The sequence below is a fragment of the Manduca sexta genome, chromosome 20 (genome assembly GCF_014839805.1).
Source record: "Manduca sexta isolate Smith_Timp_Sample1 chromosome 20, JHU_Msex_v1.0, whole genome shotgun sequence".
NCBI lineage: Eukaryota > Metazoa > Arthropoda > Insecta > Lepidoptera > Sphingidae > Manduca > Manduca sexta.
In genome coordinates, this window is record NC_051134.1 from 13,994,678 (window position 1) to 14,015,983 (window position 21,306).

The window sequence follows — 21,306 nt, forward strand, 5'->3', positions numbered from 1 at the left end:
TGTATAAAGTTCACTGTTGTCTAAGCAATGTAGGTGTGTTCCTAACATCAAAGCAGTGTGCGTTGGAGCACAGAATATAATAATGTAATGTCGCGTTCTGAAACTCAACAAAAGTGATATCGCGGACCCGACTAAATTAAACAGTCACAAAATTTAATATATCATTAGTTATTTGGTTGGCTTCACGATATTATTTCTTTTGTTTTACTTTAAAATGCATGTTTTCGTTATGGACAATTTTTGAGCTACTTTTGCATATCTATACTTATAATAAATCTGTAGAGAGGTCAATTCTGTACATGAAATATATTTCCAAAATAAGTGGGGTGATTAGGAATCGATACTGATGCCAAAAATGCAATTAGTAAAATTTTTGTCTGTCTGTCTGTATAACCGTTATAGAAACAAAAACTACTCGACGGATTTTAACTTAACTTGGTACAATTATTTTTCATACTCCTGAGCTGGTTATAGTATACTTTTCATCACGCTACAATTAATAGGAGCATAGCAGTGATGGAAAATGTTGGGAAAACGGGAGAAGTTACTCCATTTTTTAAGCTTCCGTCATTTCGTGTGCAACCTTAATGGTTAAAAGTTCCTTCGATTTCACCAGGATTCCATCATCAGACCCTGACCGGACAATCGGACCACCTGCATACCACCATAAATTAAAAAAACATCCCGACAAATTGAGCACCTTCTCCATTTTTGAAACCCGAAATCCACGTGGGCGAAGCTGCGGGCGGAAGCTAGTATGAAATATTTTTGTCAACTTAAACATATTTTTTTTATTGTAAATTTTACATGATGGAAACTTTAAATGAAAACAAAAGAATAAAAGAGTGAGTAAAACAGTTGGTACCCATAAAATATGATAGTGCGATTTAAATGATAGTAGCATTACCAGGGGGATAACAATGTGAAAACACATTAAGCCCCTCGTTTATTTTATAGCATCACTTAGAAAACTCATTTAAAAATTAAATGTACTTTCACAGGAAAACACATAAATCTTAAGTACTTATTATTATCCTACTAATATTATGAATGTGAAATGTAAGTTTGTATATTTATGAGAAGTAACCACAAATTTGTAAAATAAATAATTCAATAACAATCTAGTAATAAATAAAGTAAAAAGAAACATTGATTGATCTCTTTTCTTCATATTTTATAACATCATATTATGTGCCATATTGTAAACGAACATCAAAAAACCCTAAATTTAACCATCAATTGTATACCCAGTGACACATGACCCTCACTGGCTTTTAAGATCAAAGAACATTGAATTTATATGTACTGGCGGACGGCATCAGTCCGCTAAGAATTCATAAATGTCTACGTCGCGGGCAATACAAATAAATTTCTGAGAAACATTTTTAAATATCTATAATACGTACGTTGTAATGTAAATGTATTTCATTTTGCAAATGTAAAATTTATTACATAATATAGTTCATAGAAATCGTCTAATAGTCTGAAGAGATGATGAGACAGTTCTAGCCATGAATGGAATTAAAATTCTGATTATAAAAAGCAAATATAATTCACTTTATTCAATGGAAACTGTTGAATAAAACTACTTAGAAACATATAATTAATATTTTTCAAATAAGGCAATGTACTACAAGATTTGTGAGACGTGGTTGTCACTTGAACTGCGAGTGCCTCATCACATCATTAGACAGGGCACGTTGGTAAAATGACAGAATGTAGAGTTCTTGACATTCGGCCGTCCTCATTCGCGTAGAAGTTTTGATTCAAGCGTGAAATTAAAAAAGTTCCATATTCCATATGTGCATGGCATGGGTATCTATAAACCTATGAGTGCGGTAACTCACTAGTGTCTATCTACTTTCCGCGCCCCACTGGTTGCTTGTTACTGCTTTTTAGTTAAAAAGTTGTATACGGACAGACAAACACATAGGCCACAGCTGTTGTGTTCTCCAAAGGATTTTAATTGTGACTATAATTATATGTGAATCTTGCCAGAATATAAGAATAAGTTAGCTTAGTTAAAACGTATTGGAGTTTGAAATTTAAATACATAGATTCAACGGTCTTAGCAACCAACATGGATGGCTCTATTGAAAACCGTTTTAGGTAGAAGCAATTGTCAAATGCTTAAGTAGCCGCACGCGTAAAGTAAATATAATTTGCATAAACTTTGAATAATTTCATGTGAGTAAGCAGATTATCTTTCTTAAACTTAAATATTGAGATAGTTTGTTCGAATACTTTTTTAAGTTTTGTCCCAAATCGTGTCTCTAATGTTTATCCAATTAATCTTGTCTTATTCGCATTTCAACCGGCAGTAAATATGTTTTGAAGATATTGCATACAGCTCTTAAAACCACGATAAATGTGTAGATGAAACCACTGTGATAAAATTCATATTCATTATTTTTAAAATACATATCTGCACATAGGTAATTTAGTGGAAATTTTAAACCTTACATCTCAAGCAATATAAGTTTAAGTTACAAGTATTAATTACAATGATATTAATACCTTTTTTAATATCTGTTTTTGGAACCGCTCTAGTTATGGTATATAATTAGTAAAGTATTAATAATGGTTGTTTTAACTGAATCAGAATACTTAACCTAAGTTTTTGCCAAGGTTCACAGATCAGTATATCAGTGCATGGCTTTGTCGGTCTTAACATAAAATGATTTTTATGCCCCTAGTTTTCCATGAAACGAAGCGGGAATACGAAGATATTTAAAAAAAACTGAATAACGTGTTCATCCTTTGCCATTATTACTTATTAAAATAAGTGAAAAGAAACCACTCTCTCAAAGCATTATGATTGGGAAGCAAAAAATTATACGATGGTGTTCATTGAATTCTTTTTCTTTGTTCATTTAAGGACTTCGTCAAGTTATTTATCAACTTTCCGACATCAGACATGTATCCCTTCCAAGTTTCTTTTAAATTCGTTTTTTGGTTGTACCAATGAATTCGATTTAATTTTTGAATTAACGAACGTTAACGAATTCGTGAAATAGATTTTGTTCAATTTGACATGGACGACCTTATTAATTAAGCATGTTTCATTCAATTATAACTTTTTAGTTACTAGTAAATTACACGTTATTCCTGAGGCCGGATGACAATATAGATAGATATGTATATTATCAATGAAAAATTGTCATTGTTTTTTTTTTTTTTAAGAAAAATATATTTCCCCATGGCAACATACTGTGGTAGTTCATCATAATTCATAACAAGTAATCCGTTTCCAATACAATGGGTTGAAACAACAAAAGAAGAATGTTCTTTACCCAGAGCAAAAATGTCGAACTCCCTCAAAACATTCCAACAACTTCGTAAGAATTTGAAATTTTGTAATGTAAAATGAACGTTCCGAGGGCTCAGTCAGCCGCTCTTTGCCGAATACCATTACTGGCAACTGTTTGTAGTTGGCCCGAAATATTCAACATTTAGTACAAAGATCATCAACGACGTGTGTTTCCATACAATCGCTTCACAGGAGTGGGAACGAAATCCTCATAAAACACTCCACTGAACCACTTCAGTTATTATTGGAATCTTTCAGTACTCGTAGATTGAACGTCCTACAATAACAGACCTATTTTAGTTTTACTGATTCAAATAATTTACACATTCACTTGCATTGATCGGTTTTCATAAGATTTACGATTATGTTTTAATAATAATACATATTTTAAAAGCAATATAGTCTCGTACGCGATGACGAATGTGCTTTTGTGTTATAAAACATGATGTGATATTTAGACATTTGAGACATGTAAAATTTATTTTTATAATATTAAGAGCGTTTACGTGCGGCGCGTGAAGTCAACTATAGGTAATTCTTCGCAAAATTCACTCACACAGAGCCGTTGCGTAGCTGTGTGCGTAGAGTTAGCGCGTCGGCTATCTTTATAGTCAGACCAACCAATTTTGATCTTTTCGCTTTAATTATCTAATTGGAATGTAACTTATGATTTATGAATTTATGATAAATGAAGAATTCTATTATTAAATATATAAGAATTCATCATGAAATAGTTTATATGTATCATTTTGTAATTATAAAAAAAATAAACATTTTTAACAAATTTTAACGGCAATTTTACAAATTGTTATTTTCACTTTTTAAATGCAAATTCTTAAAAAAATGTAAGCATTTGCATTTAGAAAGTACCCTTTAGTAAAGTGGAGCTCATCATGAAGCCGAAAGATAGGCACTAGAACTCCGTAATCAGACAATAAATCAGGAAAATTACTGTGCTACGATGTTTATAATGGACCACATAATTACTCCATAGATCTGCAGTTTTTAATATTTAGCATATTGAAAGTTTAAATTAAGTCATTAGAAATTACATATTGGAATTTATATTTTGAGTCAGAAGGTGTATGTAATGACATGTCATTTTTAGGTGTATAACTAAAAAGTGAGAAATAAAAGACTTCTCTTTTCGGAAGTTGGTTATATTTTTTTGGATAGTTTTTTTTTTTAATAGGTATTGCTTCTCAGTGACATCGATCATCAATCGATCGATTGTACATCCATGTATAACAATTTACCAGTTTTATATCCATAGTTTTGGATAATATTTGCGACACACGACGAAGCAAAATAGTTGGTTCTGTACTGTTTTTGACCAACAGCAGTCAGCTTTGACTGTAAGTATGGGAATACCGTCTTTTACATCGCCACAGGCAACATCTTTATCAGTTTCTTCCCTAGCGGCCTCTTGCATCCTGTCCTCTGCAGCTAATTTCAATCATTTAGCTAACTCGTCGTAACATTTCATGTAAACATTTTGCGTTAATATTGGTAAATCTATGGAAGCTAACTGTTCGTTTAAATTTGATCTACCAACTTCAGTCATCATAGCTCCAGCTCCATTCACAGTTCCACGATATACGTCCATACTATCAGTATATCTCTTAGCGCTTAAATAGCTTAAATTCCATATTGCACATATTACACTTCATTAAAAATGTTGACTGCAAGCAAACATTCTCTTTCAATAGTTGTAAATGTTCGATACTACAACCTATTGCTCTGTTATGGTTATTGAGTGTTTTAATTTGATCCAAAAAATATTGAAAATCTATAATTTTGCGGCTTTTAATAACCTTATTTATTTTGAGTGTAATATCAGGCACGATTACCTAAAAATTTAAAAAAATATATATAGAATATACTATTATTGTTATCGAAGTTTACGCAAACACTACATACTTAAGTTAAACTGCATATGGATCTAGACGCGTTTAATTTATACAAGTATAATGACGCCGAAACCTGCACAGGGTTAAACGTCAGGATAAAATTATATGTAAAATTGATGTGAGCGTGTAAACCTAAACTAGCCCAAATAGTTAAGAAGATAGGTATACTAACTACTACTAGTAGTTTTATTCACTAGCTACATAAATTACCAAATCCCTTATTTCTAAGGTTCAAAGAGGAGAAAGATATAGGATTCCGTCTCTCGTCACTTGAATTTTCTTAACAGTGCGCATCAGTGAACACAAAAACCTTGTTATTTGAAAGTAAGCGTACCTATGCATTATGCAAAAAAATCAGCCAAGTGCGAGTGGGACTCGCGCAATGGGTATTTGGCGAGTTGTAAACGTTTTGACAACGGGACAGGAAAGTGATTCTATAAGGCTAAGAACTCACGAAGCGGTTTTTACTCTCGCCCGCCGTGGTTGAGAAACGGCTGTTTTATTTCCAAACTCATGACGACCAGAGATCTGTGCGATTTGTAACCACCGCGGTTCCGATTATGTCCTGCAAACTTGGCGAGCGATTATCGCAAGGCGGGCGGTTACAAGAAGGACAGTTAACGGTCAGTTGAGTTCCAGAACGCCATGGAAACATATCAGAAATGATCACGATGGAGGAAAATGGCGTCAGATTTCTGTAACCACCCCTCCCCTACCGACTACTGCAGTCGCCCACCTACTAACCACAGAGCGCGCTGGTGCTATCGTGGCCCGCACGATTCTACTAGTTGGCCGCCAATACAGCGGGTACCGCATACAACCGCGCACGCCGCGGGTGTAAAACGAGTTTTGAAATGTGCGTTTAGTCCATTGAAATGTTACAATTTAAGGACCGAATATTGCATTTCTTGGAGGACGCAATTTTATTTTTGGGCCATGTGTGGGGGGTCAATAGAAGCTTAACCTCAAGTTTGTGGGGTCGCCACCCTTGTCCCCCGGCCGCCATCTTGGAAAAGGGGTGAAAACACTTTTTTCGCGATATCTCGGAAACTATACGTCTTACAAAAATTTTGTAACTCCATAATTTGTAGCAAATTGTTTTGCCTGCAAATTGTAATAGTATATTTAGAATAAAAAAAAATCAAAAATAAGTTAAACATTTTGTTTCGACCGGATTCTCATGAGCATTGACGAACCCGGTAAACTTTGGAGCGCTGTAACAGCGTTTTAAATGAATGAACTAAAAAATTATAGGGAACAATTTTCCTCAAAAGATCATTTACAGGTTAGTTTGAGGTAATTTTTTGTAAAATGTAAAAAAAGTTATAGAGCAAAAAGAAAACTTTTATAAACATTTTCTCACATTTTTGCTTATAACTTCTTTAATTTTTAATTTAGGGCAAAAAGTTATATAAACATATTTGTAGGCAAAACAATTTGCTACAAATTATGACTTTACAAAATTTATGTAAGACGCATAGTTTCCGAGATATCGCGAAAAAAGTGTTTTCACCCCTTTTTCCATGATAGCGGCCAGGGGACAAGGGGGGCGACCTCACAAACTTGAGATTCTATTGACCCCCCACACATGTTCTAAAAATAAAATTGGGTCCTCTAAAAAATACAAAGCTCATGTAACATTTCAATGGGCTAATTGTTTTTAGCTTAAGGTTCCATTTTTTCCTTCGAGTAACTATGCTCAAGTGTTTAATGAGTAAAAAAAGTAACAACCATAACTACAGACGCATGTTATAACATTAGTACATCAATCTTTTAGCTTTTGCTTTAGCCGAAGTTTCAGCGTTGTTACGTTTCCTTTTCTTGCCTAGAAATAGCTTTACTTCCCATTGTGTCTGAAACATAATAATATAATAATAATTTATAGTAACTACTAAAATTATTGTCAATCATTAAAGAAAAAAATATTTTACTTACTAAAGTACTAAGATGTGGCAATCACTGTATACACGTGATTATTTTTTCTACGCACAGCAAAGTCCAACTGGAGTCTCGCCGGAGCGACGAGCGATACGTCCTCTCTCCAGAAAGCCTCAAGGCAGACTAATTTGAAACGATTTGCGCGTTGCGTTTTATAGTGGTATTTAAAATATTTATAGAAAAATAACGGAACTAATTTTGTAGAATTTTTAAATTGTATGTTTTTAAGGAGATGTTCTTCTATTATAGTAATCCAATATTATATTCAATTAAGTAAGATATAGTGATAAAAAAATCATTTAAATGACCAACATTTCTGAAATTTTCGAATTCTTTGAATTTTTATTTCTCATGAATTAAACATAAAAAAGATATTTTTTTCTCTACTAACTTTTTCTTCAGGATCTTTTTAGTTAGATAAAAATAACATATTGTTATGTTCCTTAGTGGTTTAAGATATTTTGAGCTTCGAAATAGACGTTCGAAGCGCAAATTTGAAAACCTCTGTTCAGTAATCATTAAACAATTTACAAATACTCAATAAATCTAAAAATTTTCTCTACTAACTTTTTAGACAACAAAATTTTCTATAATAATTACTAATTCATATGTTTTTAAAATAATGTTTTGATGGATATTATCTCCTTCGAAAAGTGCTGTTTTTGAGACATACGGCGCGCGGACGCGTAAACGCTCTTAACACATCAGTTTCTACACAACACATCAAGAGCTACAACGTCCTATGTGAATTTCTCATTTCTTTATCCATCGCGCTGACAATGCACGGATGTGTAACTATTTTTTATAGCACATAAAACAAATAATTCTATACTCCTATATCTTTTCACAATGGTTCCCACATAATGCCGCGTCGTCATGTTTAAATCGGATTCGACTTGCGTCATTATTTGTTTTTGGGATACGCGGATAATAAAGATGACCACATCCGCAATTTCGAGTGTGGAATAAATCGTAGAAAAGTGATTATTTTTGCTTTATATTCCTGGCAAAATCAATTGTCTTTCACTGCAAGTTATATAGAAAAAATACACAAAGAAACTATAGGCTATGATTTTAAAAATATATCAAACAAAAATATATGATACCTTTATACCCGAATGGTTAGGCAAAGGTGCAACCGGAGCGCCCACTTTTCGCCCGTGTGTTCCATGACACGTGATAGGGGGCGAGCCTATCACCATACCGAGCACAAATTTCTGACTCCAAGCTGACACAGCAGAAAAAGCAAATATCACTTTACCCAATCCGGGATTCGAACCGGTACCTCACAGGCGAGTCGTACCACGCACGCAATTCAACTACGCCACTGATGCCGTCATGCCTTTAAATTCCAGCAATATTCATTATGTTCTTATATAGAACCATAATAGCATTAAGCAAGTATAGGCTCAGATCAACTCTATCTAACTTCATACAATTATTATTAACCCTATTCCTATATGGAAAGCGTGTACGATATCGTATGAAAATTCTTAGTGTTGAATGCATATTGAATAAAAATTGAGGGCATCCGCATGCTAACTCGAACACTAATACTAACTTCGGAAATGTAGAATTGTAAAATATGTTTGCAATCGTTGGAACGCTTCACGAGGATTTTGAAGTGTGGCACTACAAACACCGTTGAAGGATCTCGAAAAATTCTCACAAATTTCATTTAAATATTATTCCCAACATTCATATCGACAATATCATCGTTGATTACTTAAGTTTCTTCATGTCTATTGAACTTTAATCAACACACATATATGCAGATTTTCTTTCTCTTCTTTTCTTTCTATTGTACTCTCGACATTGTGGTCAAGTGATATTGTATAATGACTGACCTTAATACTGTTTCGAATCAACAATGCGAGAATACAAATACCAATAGAAGTACTAAGAAAGTTGTCATGTATTATCTGAAATACGAACTGTACATAATGAGAGCTTCGGGCGGGCGCCGCCTCAATGAATGACCTATTTACCTACAAAGTTTGACACGCGTAATGTATTCCGTAAAAACTTTTTCTGCGTACCAAACGTCATAGTGATCGAATGCTGTGATGTAACTAAGAGATGTAACATCATATTGATAGATAAAAGGTTAATTTGAATATTTATTTTTGGAGTATATTTGGTTACCTGATTTTTTAGACTTTTTGTTTTGTATCTGCTATTATTGTTTGACATTATAAATATCACTGATAAATAAACGATGGCAACCATAATATAAAAGAAGAAAAAAGGTAACTTCATAAACACATATATTTACACTGTGTGTAACTGTAAAAAATATTAAAACCTAATAATAAAGACCTAAAACAATATTTAAATTGAAAATATAGACGAACGATATGTTTTACTAATGACCTGAATGATAATGTTGATAAAATATTTTATGAATAATTTAAACGCAGGCACAAAATAAATGTTCTTGCAAACAATTTCAATATTAGGCATAATTTTTAATAACTTTTAAAATAATCGGTTCATATATTATTACTGAAAGAAATGAAAAAATATTTTGCAAAAGATCTTTTAAAGGGTCTTAGTATTATTTTGTACTGCTACTAAGTCGAGTAAGATAACTGAAATTTATTTTCGTCTTAAATAACTATCTCTCATAAACATTCGTATTTAACTACAATAACGTATTAAATGTAGTCTAATATTTCTATAATTTATTTAATAATTTTATGTCACCAGTAATGAATTTTAGAAACCCAGAATTGCTCGTATTTAAAATGTCTGTCCGACATGGCGATAACTTTCCCCATATTAGATTCAAGCTCGGCGAACTGTAAGGGTACTAGTTGCATAAATGACTACCCCTTTTGAGAGGCAGGAACATTTATCACTTTAAATATGCTATTACTCACATAAAAATCTATCATTTTTGTTTAAAAATGCCGTAAACGTTCCCATTGCTTATAAACGGTTTTAAGCTATTTTAAAAGAATGAGTGATTAAAAACATTCATTCTTAAGGAGATAGGTATACGATGACTTGAATAATTAGAGGTTGGATCGAAACATAGGGCACTTCTTATGCATAATAGACTTATTTAAAGCATACAGCGAAAGTTAAAAAAATATTGTTATCTCTTTCTAAAATATATTTTTTGTGTTTCTCACAACAAAACTATAATTCTGTAATACATTTTGATGGAAATTTCTTGAGCAAAATTATTAGCAAGAAACTCTTTGATAATTTGAACTCTGATATAATTTTAAAAATTCATGGAAAATATAATTTTATTTTGAATATTGACGTAAACTTTTTAAGAAACTAATAAAAAATGCAATTAAACTGTTTTGTACTGACGGTTGTATAAATTACAAATAAGCTTAAATCCTCAATTTACGCTGAAAGCCAACGAAGATAGCTATTTTGTGGTATTAAAGGTTTAAAGTTTACTCTCGAGGATTGCAGTACAGACTTGAAACCGAAGATTTACCATTAGAATTATTTAGATAACTGATTTTTATTTTGATCTCGGAATACTTAGTAATATAGTGGAAATTGATTACGATAGTTGATTTTGGGAATTCTGTAATATTTAAAAATTACAATTCTAAATAATTAACTTTGCTACTGCAAAGTTTTAAATTACAAATTTAGAATTGTAATTTAAGTTTCAAGCTACTGCTTTAAACTTTGCAATAACTAATATCAGATCTCTACTATTCTCAAGTCTTAACTGAATCATTAGGATATTGTTAATTGTAATGGGCATTTGTATCATTTCTATCCTGAAGAAAACTGAAACGCACCGCAATTGTAACATAGTAAATTGTAATTAAGGATACTTAATGGAGTTGATATGGACGATTTGAATTATTAAACAGGGTATTTAAAAAATACATATTTTTTCTGTTAAAGTTTTCACTGCAATTCAATCGACTCTAAAAAGTCTTCAATACTTATTGACATAAAATGAATGATACATACTTACTATAATTATTATAAATGTTTTAATATTATATAAACACAATCACTTGACATCTATACATTCAATTCTAAACATGCAGAAAGGGGGTTGCGAACGTGCTTTTTTATTTTAGTTATGTACCAAAAAAATGTTTGATACATATTAGTGACTTTCTTTGAAATTTAATTAAAAAGTTAAATCAATAATTTATAGCTAGTGTGTACTGTGTAACCGAAATTTATCAGTATGAAAGTGTGTATTGTACAAAATTATGTACCACATTCGGTGGCCGCGCGCATCGGATGTGAAGTCCTGTTGACGTTCGCAGCCCCTGGCACTCAGGGTCGGAGACAGTCTCATGCGAAGCGGGAGGGGCGACGGTGGGGCAACATGAACGGGGCTCACTGAGAGGATGGTGCGGCGGCACGGAGAACGTGTAGTACTTGGCCGTTTGGTTGTGCGCGCGAAGCACAGAGCTGTGAGTCAGCGTCACCACCACCACCAGGACTGACGCCAGCGCCAGCGCGAAGAAGGACGCCGCAACGGCAGCCACCACCCGTCGCCTCCGCGCCTCCTTGCCGGCGTCCTCGGGCGGGATCTCGGGCTCCGGGATCGGCGGCGGCGGCGGCTCGGGTGACCGGCTTCGGACGCTGGGACCTCGGCTGTTGGGCAACTCGAGCGTGTGCCGACGTGAGCGGCGCGCGCGCTCGCATTCTGCCGCCGAGGAGTGGTGGCGGCGTAAGCGATGCGGAGCACCAGGGGCTACGCGACAAGAAGCTGATCGCAACGTGCGCACTGGCACCATCAAGTCATCGCTGGCTGCTCGCGGCACGCGGGCCGAATGCACCGAGCGAAAGGAGTGGTCTCGCGTAGAGCTACTTGGAAACGCAAGGTCGACCGATGCTCGAGAAGAATGTCTCGAGAACCTGTCGCGTTCGCGATGGTCTACGCGCACCGACATCGTGCGGGCGGAACGGGCGGAGCGCGCGGCGGCGGCCGCCCGAGTGACGCGAGTCCCTCCCCGCGTAGCGCGTGGACACGTCGCGCCGCTCCGCGCACCCGTGTTTACACTCGTCCGACGCTCAGCGTCCCCGATCACACAAAGAACGCTTACAAATATTCCTCCACATCACTACTCACCAAGTAACGTTAACACGAGATGTGACTCAAATGGACCGGGTTGCGTATTTGCACGATTAGGAATGTTTGAACTCCCCATTTAACACCTAAAATCGAATGGCTGTTTATTCATTCTTTCCAATTGAATAGTTCGGGTTGAGTACCACATAAATTTATTTGTTTAGTGTATAGCATTTTACTAAGGTATAATTTAAGAAATAGCTTGGATGTACTTTTGTGTTACATGAATATTGTTCTTTTTAAAAGAGTTTAAATATCTGCCGTTGTCCCATTGACAGGAGCCGAGCGCTAAATAGAGCGAGCAGCCTTTGTTATTGAGTCCACGTTGTCAAGTTAAATTGTCTCAGAGGCGGGAAACGAAACAGATAGTAGAGAAGTTGTCGCGAGGCCACCACATCAACACTATTCAATATATACAGAACGCTACACGGCCTATACTCACACTCGCGCATCCACTCACAATATCTTTGTGAGGCCTATCGTTCAGCATTGTGACTTGAGCCTTCACAACAACTGTTGCTTCTAAATAAAATAGTATGTATTTATTTTACAAATACAAATATTTCATCAACATGACTTAAATATAAGCAATATGAATCATGACTCCTTTATCCCTAAAGAAGAGAGCAGAGACGCAACTATGTAATATAACCTTACCTGAATTTCGCCAAGCTCACTTTCTGTTTCAAAATATCGGATATAGAGCCAATCAAAATGTGTAGTTACGTTTTGCACATTAGACATATTGCATACTGGAATTTTCTCTCTGTTAAATATTGAAAATGTTTAACATTTTGTCCAGGATTTAAGCAGCCTTGTTAGCGTTAATTTCTTTAAAATGTGATAATCTATGAAATTACTAACATAAATATAAAATACAGTTAAATTTTACAAACTGATGAATAGGAACTAACTAGGCTATGTCTATATTATATTCATATATCTGCAATCCATTCAATATTAACTACCTAATCGCCTTATCAGATAAAACACGATTACTAATCAAAATATAAAATGACTAAGAATATTATGCATGTCAATTCGTAAGTTTTCTCTGTTCGTGGTTGTTATACGATTGAGTTACTGACGCACAATACGTTCGCGACAATGATGACACTCTATCGGACACCCCTAGATAAGATATGGATTCATTTGTTGATGTATGGAAAATTATACTTTTACTTCTATATAATAGTGTTTAAACTTGCACTGATAATGGGTCCTGTTGCATTTGTACCAATATTACCAGGACAAGGATTAATACATTGGACGACCTGCTACCATATGGACAGACGACCTCATGAAAATCGCAGGTATATGCTGGATGCAGGCCGCTCTTAACAGCTTTGTCTGGAAAGCTTCGGAGGAGACCTATGTTCAGCAGTGGCCTTCCAAAAGATGACGAAGAATAAGAATTAATGTTGATTAACCTATTAACAAGTCGGCCAAAGTAAATTTAATAATTGTGCGAATTTTGCTCGCCGACAAAATACTTAATCAAAATATTTTAATAATTTATACTCTTATAGGATATACAGTATTTCATTATAGGTTTCCATCTAGGAAAGGCAAATTATTTGTAGGAGAGCTGTGCTGTTTGCACTTTCGCGTACTATTGATGGGCCTACTCGACCAAAATGATCCCCTGACCCACAAGAAACTGGCATTAAAAGCTTTACTCTTGATTCAAATCTCAACACCCGGCTGATTGAATAAAATACAGTAAAACTCTAGGGTGCTATGCAGAAGTTACTGAAGCTACGGCCAGTTTGATAACAGTATATTCCTTGACAATAATAACTGTCTGTACGTCGCCTAATTCTCTATGAAAATATTGGGCAAGCACACACTAAGTTGCTCTTTTGGCGTTTAATGTAAAAGGGCGGCGGTGATCATATATCGTCAGGTGACCCATTTGCTGTCCATCTGTTAAAAAGATAAAGACTATTAACAACCACGCGGGCATCACCAAAACTCTGAACATAATCCTAGTTTCATAGTTAATTATACTTAGTACTTATTTCTTACTCTACTAATGTCATAAATGTAAAAGTTTGTGAAAGTGTTTAGATGTAAACTTAACGCGTCTAGCCTTCCACACGATATGTAGCATTAAAATAACAGAATACCGGTCTACATCAGCCTCTGTCAAGATTTGCTTGAAAAATTTTACTCATACGATTCGTTCCTATATGAATTAGGTTTCGATCTGGTACGTTTCCGCGCGAAACTTTTAAATATTCCTCCGAGACGTTCCCATTAGCTAGTAAATCGTAAATAGCATACACAAATATATCTAAATACGTATAATGAACTTCGATTCTTACTTATATTAGTTCAAAACTAGTGTTTAACCGTTGTGTAAATAAAAACCCACATTGTTTATGTTACATTATAATAATAGAATTTGGCGGAAATCTGGACAGAATCATTTAGTTGCGTACGTATTTAAATTTAATGAACCGCTTATCAAAGTTGTGAATAGTGAATCGTTCAACATGCGGTGAAAATTTGAATAAAATACTGTCGGTTATTCTGTGTGGAATGCTGAAATGCATAATGAGGGGCTTTAGATATTTTTACGAGGCGACGCCACTATATACATAATGGAAAAAATCATACTTTTTACACTGTTTACGTCGATAACCTATTTACATACAGATACACAATAATGATACTGACACATATTATAATATGTAACATCAGTCTATGGATTGCAGACTCTACATGCGCATACCAATAAGTTTGAATCTATTGCCCTCTGAGCGCGGATTATTTAATTTCATATAATATTAAAATGTTCGATCGAACTCCGGTAATGATTATGTTATCAATCCCGTGATCAACCTGTTCCCGGACAAGACAAGTTTGCCGGATAGTTTGTGCCAATAAATCCATACGTCGACGTCAGTGGCTCGTGCGGTGGCTATAATTAGACCCAAGGGTGTAATATCAGCGAGAGTTGCGCCTTATATTTTTACTACAAATTACTTTAGAATTTTCTTCATCAATTGTAGTAGTCCACTTTGTACATGTTCAGTATTACAACTTTAGTTGTTAATTGCATGGCTTCTTTTATAGATATGCCCACGCTATTAAATGATTGCAGCGGAATACTACTAATGTCATGTTTCACGGATTCTGAGTAAATGCTACCCGACACTAAGCCGACCAAGTACAGAAGTTATACTATCATCTATGGTCCCAAATAAATGGTAATAAATTCCACATTAGCTGTTTAATACGATAACTGTCAAATAAAATTTATTTGATACTTGTGAAGCAGGCGCTAAAATATATAGTAACTGATGGTAAATCAACTTCTAGTTTTGTAGTAGTGGAGTGTGTATAGTGACATAGTTACAGAGAAGTTATATTAATAAAAAAATTCAATGGCCCTTTGTTAAAACGTGTCTATTGAACACTTGTGAATAAACCGATTGACGGATCCACTCCTATTGAGTAATATTCCTAAAAGAAAGAAAGAATTACTAATCAATCCACCACGTGTCTTTCTGTTTCACGTAGATAATGAAATATAATTTATAATAATAAGTATGTACCTATGTTTTCACAAAAATTGGACATTACGTTTAAAATATAGCCCAAAAAGAAAAAAAAATATGTAAAAATCTTCACTGCCAGTTTTAATATTTTTAATAGAAATTTAACATAATATAAGGACAGGTTGTAACCCGAGCAGCAGATCAACGGAAACGGGGCAACAGAAGACCTCAATATATATCGATTCAGCCCCTATGTATGTTGTCCGATATTGCGTCGTTTAAAAGTTGTTTGTATTTTTGTGTTCCTTTATGGTTTACACAACTGCAGCTAAAATGCTAACTCTATGATTGATATTTTTTTACTCACAAAGTAATAACCAATATCAGATCTATGAACTCAGAGCCATTTTGAAACCATTTAATTCAAACGGATATTTGTTGAGAATCGATAAATATTTGTTAGAATGAAGGTTAAAGGTGAAATAATATTCCATTACGTAACTATTTAGCGAAAACGATTTTAAATGAATTTAATATCGACTCTATCTTAGAGTTTGTTATAATACATACACGAAAGCCGGTCGTACATACTGCGAGTAGCAAAAGTTACAGCACAATAGTGTTATTAAGCATCCCTTATCTTTAAATAATACAAGAAAACCTCGCGAAGAGCATAAGAAAGCGATTTTCCTGGTAGCAACTATGTGCACGTTTGGGCAATTGATAAACAATGTACCAATCGTTAGTAAGTTTGGAATGATTGATTAACCAAATAGGTACAAATGTAGGATCTCAAGCATGGCATTTACTTTATCCGTATAAATAAGAAGAAAAAGAGGGATATTTAGTACAATTCTCATTTCGGTTATGACTATTGACTTACGCTACGTTATTAGGATCGATGTTTATTTTGTCTGATTAGAATCTTTGGTTAATACAGGCTTGATCGAGTGGTGTCCTTTTAGGATTATTTTTTGCGCGGCCTTTTGTACAAAGGCATTTATATACTTTGACTGGAATGTTTCTAACTTAATATTTGGGACCACACTTTGATATTATCGCAGTGATTACACAATTTTAGTTAATTTTTATTAGAGGTTTGAACAAGTGACGTAATTTGGTGTCTTAAAATGTTAAAATTATATGGTAATAAATACATTGTCCGATAAAAACAATACAAATTAGAACAACACATAAACAACACTCGAGATAATAGAAAACCTAGTCGAGTCTATTTGTTGAACACGTAAATAAGTTAGGCTAAGTTTACTTAGTTTGTAGGCCACTAGTGCCAAATATATTGTAAGGTTAAGTAAAGTTGAATTAATGTATGGCGGCGTGTGAAAAAACACACGGACACCCATTAAATCCCTGTTACACTAAACTTGGTTTACGACGAACTTAAACTAAAAGTCATAAAATAAATTACGTCAGTATCAAGTCAGACCGGCCAGGGAGAACCTTAAAAGCTTTTAAGGGTTCCTTGTAAATATAAAAAGGTAAAAACACAATCCTAATGTCTACATGAAAGACAACCCGTGAGTGAAATGTACCGCCGGTTATTAAATAATGATTACTAGCAGTCGTCCGTGGCTGAAATTCGACCGTCAAATTAAACATATTTGTAAAACGTATTATATCTACATCAATGTTATTTCTCTTCACTCCTCTATAAACACTTTATACGTGTCATATTTGTGCGCGCAATATGATTAAAGGGTTACAATGTTTGTCCTTCGCTTAATAATATATAAATAAATAAATGAAATGCGACTATCCCTTATATTTTTTCATCGGTCATAAACTGCGGTTAATCTCTTTGCGCTACATTAATACACAAGTTCTATATTTGTTGCCGTGATCGAAAAACACGGAACATTTTACAGATGCTATTTAAATACGCCAATATAATAAGTCTAATAAATCCTTGGAAAATCTAGATACTAACCAGTGTTGCCGTTTACACTGATTTACTCGAGAGCATTGATGGAATTCTATCCGTAAATTAGAAGTGCATTCGATAAGTACCAATAAATATTCACCTCGAGCACGGATATTTATTAAATATTTATAGAAGTCTCCTATTCGTTCATTATTCATTTAGAGATATATTGGTACACAAGTTTAACATTAATCAAGAAAAGGTTTCATACCAAAAATATATGTCTAAAAAATATATGATATCGTTATGCATGTACTCCCTCCCGGTGAACTAATCAGAGTTATTATAATTTTCACTAAGGTGCGTTACTGTAATATGTAAATACCATAATACTATGATATTTTCCAATAGGTTTTTTAATACAATATGCATTAAAATGCATTATATTACATCATTTAATAGGTGTTAAAACTCGTAAAGTTCCCACCTCATACACGACAACGTTTCTGAAGATACCTGAACTTTGCACTAAAACTTAGTGCGCCTCGGTATGGAATATGTTTTAAACTCCGTCTTTATATGTTAGTAATCTCTTTGCGGTCCAATGTAAGCAAATCTGAAATCTAGTTCCGTGAACACTTTCCCATTTTAGCGCTTCAAAAATCTTTTGATGTCCTCCGCATTTCTAAACTTTTCGTCAAAGGGAATAATTAAAAAACATGTCTAACATTTATTTAGAGTAATATAGGAATATTGAGTTTGAATGTTATGTTCGTAGCAATAATTAGGAAACATTGAAATCACATCATTGCTGTTATCGGCAATGGAATTACAGACTCGGTCTGCAAGACTCAATTATTCCAATACGAAAAGAACATCTGAATGCCAATATAAATATACATTGGTTATTTTAGACATGGCGCACAGCGCAGTGTAGTAAGATGACAATGCCGATGCAGAACGGAAAAATAGAATTTCCTGGTTGAAATTTCCAACAAATACCGAATAAAAACGAGGAACCATTTCGAATACCGATACCCGTCGTTCAAACAACCAAAGCTTGTTTGAGTTGCAATAAAACAGGGGCCATTCGCATTAGAGGTATGCGGACTGTGGCTGGGTTTTTCATTAGATTCGTTCAATTAAGCTTGAACAACCCAAATTGCTTAAACGTTAGTCTGCGATTTCTTATGCATGTCAAGGGTCATGAACCATTCATCTTAATCCGAGGTGGGATTATATACGTTCGAAGGGGCTGATAAGGGTTTTACAATGCTACTATGTTGACACTGTTAACAGCATATTGAAGTATAAAAGCCGTCCTTTGTGTTATTTTTGTTTTGTGCTGGTTAAACAGTATTAATTATTATTAAATTTACCTGTTCTCTGCAAGAAAAAATCCAGAAAGTTTCTCTGTTACACATTAGTTATCATTTATGTAACGGTAGTGGATAAATTAGTGTTAAAATTTTATTTTTTATTCTTTTGAATATATTCTTATTTCTTTTGTTTCCAAAAAAAACAAGCAACAGTTTATTGATAAAATAAATACATTTTAGTTTTGTTAGTTTACTATACTTATAAATTGTATTAAGTAAGAAATTTAGTCTACACTCACGCGGAGTTCTGGAATACCTATGCGAAGCTGTCGGCAGGACTTAGTTAAAGATAATTAAAGCCAATGCTTGCGCTAAGTAGTATTAAGACAGAGCCTAAGCCCAGTGGACTGACGTAAAGTTCTATTTTACTTAACAGTAAAATATGCTTTACAATCTGATATAAAATAATAATGTAATTAAAAGATATGTGGCACACACAAAGGATACTTTGTGTTCGCTAAAATACCTCTACGAAAATCTGCGATTAAAGCTCGTGCCAGAAACATCCTTCTCTACAACTCGGGAGTTACAGGCGCGATAAAGTGTTTGTTGAACCTCTGTGAATTTTTAATACTCGGAGTGGAAATTGAAAACCTTGAACTAATAAACCTGCGTCTACGGTGCATTGGATTGCGGTCATCTTTGGTATCGAGGCAAATGGAGAACGACTTTAATTTGACTGTTTGGAAATCAAAGCGGTCGTGATTTTAACATTCATTTTTGTTTTAAACCGGGCTAGTGTCGTAAGCCAGCTTTACTTTGACCAGCTCTTGTTTCTAGCTCTGCATATGTTTCCCCGAAATAAATTACTTACTATAGATACTATCGTTCCGAATAAAAATATTATGTTAATATTATCAGAATTATAAAAGCACTAAACCTCCACACGAAGCTACATGTTGAAATTGTTAAGGGCAAAAAGGCTCTTAGCCAAAGTTGTGACACATTATTAAATGTATAATTAACTCGCCTGCCTCTGTCTCTCTCTGGTCATGGCGTCGGGACTGATACATTTCTTTTGGGCTCTGTAATAAACAATAAACACATTGCTGATCGCAACCGAAGCCTTATTAAACCTAACAGAAATACCTTGATCATATGAAATTATCATCACATAAAAAATAATTAATCAATAATTATAATACATGTTACATAAATTGTAAGCATTATTTTTCTTAGCAAAAACTGGCGTACATTTACAATTTCGATTCAACACAAAGGAGTTTTTCGAGACGAGACTTTCTTATTTTTTTATATAAAAAAGCCTTTTGTATCCTTTTTTGGGATTGAAGACGTCTCCAAAACGTAGTGATTACGATTCTGATACTTATGTTAAATAGAAACCACATACCTACGTTGTAGTATGGATATCGATTTCCTTTAAGAGCCTTTCAATTTGTGTAAACGTTGGGCCATAATATTGTAGGGATGCTCTCTGCATGCCCCGAGGGTTAAGGTCAAATTGTTTAATGCGTGACTTTTATTACCAATAGACTCTACACTAGTATATATTTTAAGGCGTCAAATGTCTCGGGAGTCACAAGTAATGAAAGTTTATAGCCATTCGTGCTGCATTCCTAAAAACCTCTTTCTTGTATTTTGTGCCTTATTTATAACAAAATAACGGTGTTATTAATGCGATGTTCTAACCTATCGTGGTAAGAAGTGCACCGTAACAAATTATACAAAAGTGGATTACCAAATACTGTCACCCCATCGTGAGAAAACCCTAAAAATTTACTAAAATATGTACGCATTAAACCATTGTAGTTAACTAAGACCTACGAGCTCTTAGTTCCAGAGGCCTGTGCTGTGATAGTATACATTGTTATATTGAGATTACGTTAATAATTAAATCACCTACCAGTGGTGTGTAGCGTCCATACAATCCAATTCCTACCGGTTTCCCATTCATGTAATGGACGATACAAAATAATGTATTTAATAAATCAATTATAAAAAATACTAGGCTATAAAGCAGTTCATGAATGAATGTACGTAATAAAACGTAATTGGTTTTATTAATGATAACTTAATAATGACATCTATCAGCCATCTGCCCGTTGTTTGTTAACATAATCGATATAGGTTAGCTATGTTAAACAACGTTTAAAGAACGTTAGATGGCGCACCTTGTATTTTTTTTCTATAAAAATTCCGTCATCAGTGTGAAATGGGAGCGTCACATTCGACGGTAACCCGCTGGCGAGCGGGTTTATGTCGTAGTATGAAATTAGACATAGATGGCAGCACTTACTATGACATACTATCTTAATACTCATCGGAATCGTGCAGAAAATATGGACG

At 34.3% G+C, this 21,306-nt stretch overlaps 1 protein-coding gene across 3 annotated transcripts in view; it reads right to left on the bottom strand.

Moving 5' to 3' along the window:
* LOC115456410 overlaps window positions 1-21,306 on the bottom strand; it is a 105,605-nt gene that overhangs the window by 26,720 nt on the left and 57,579 nt on the right. Inside the window, exon 1 of one of the 3 annotated variants that reach the window (XM_030185464.2) lies at window positions 11,498-12,264. The exons of 1 other annotated variant lie outside the window; for it this stretch is intronic. In XM_030185464.2, the coding sequence (XP_030041324.1) occupies window positions 11,498-12,053 (556 nt within the window). In that variant the 5' untranslated portion in view covers window positions 12,054-12,264. Of the gene's footprint in view, window positions 1-11,369; window positions 12,265-21,306 lie in introns of those variants that run through there. One more of the 3 variants, XM_030185461.2, reaches the window with a different exon arrangement.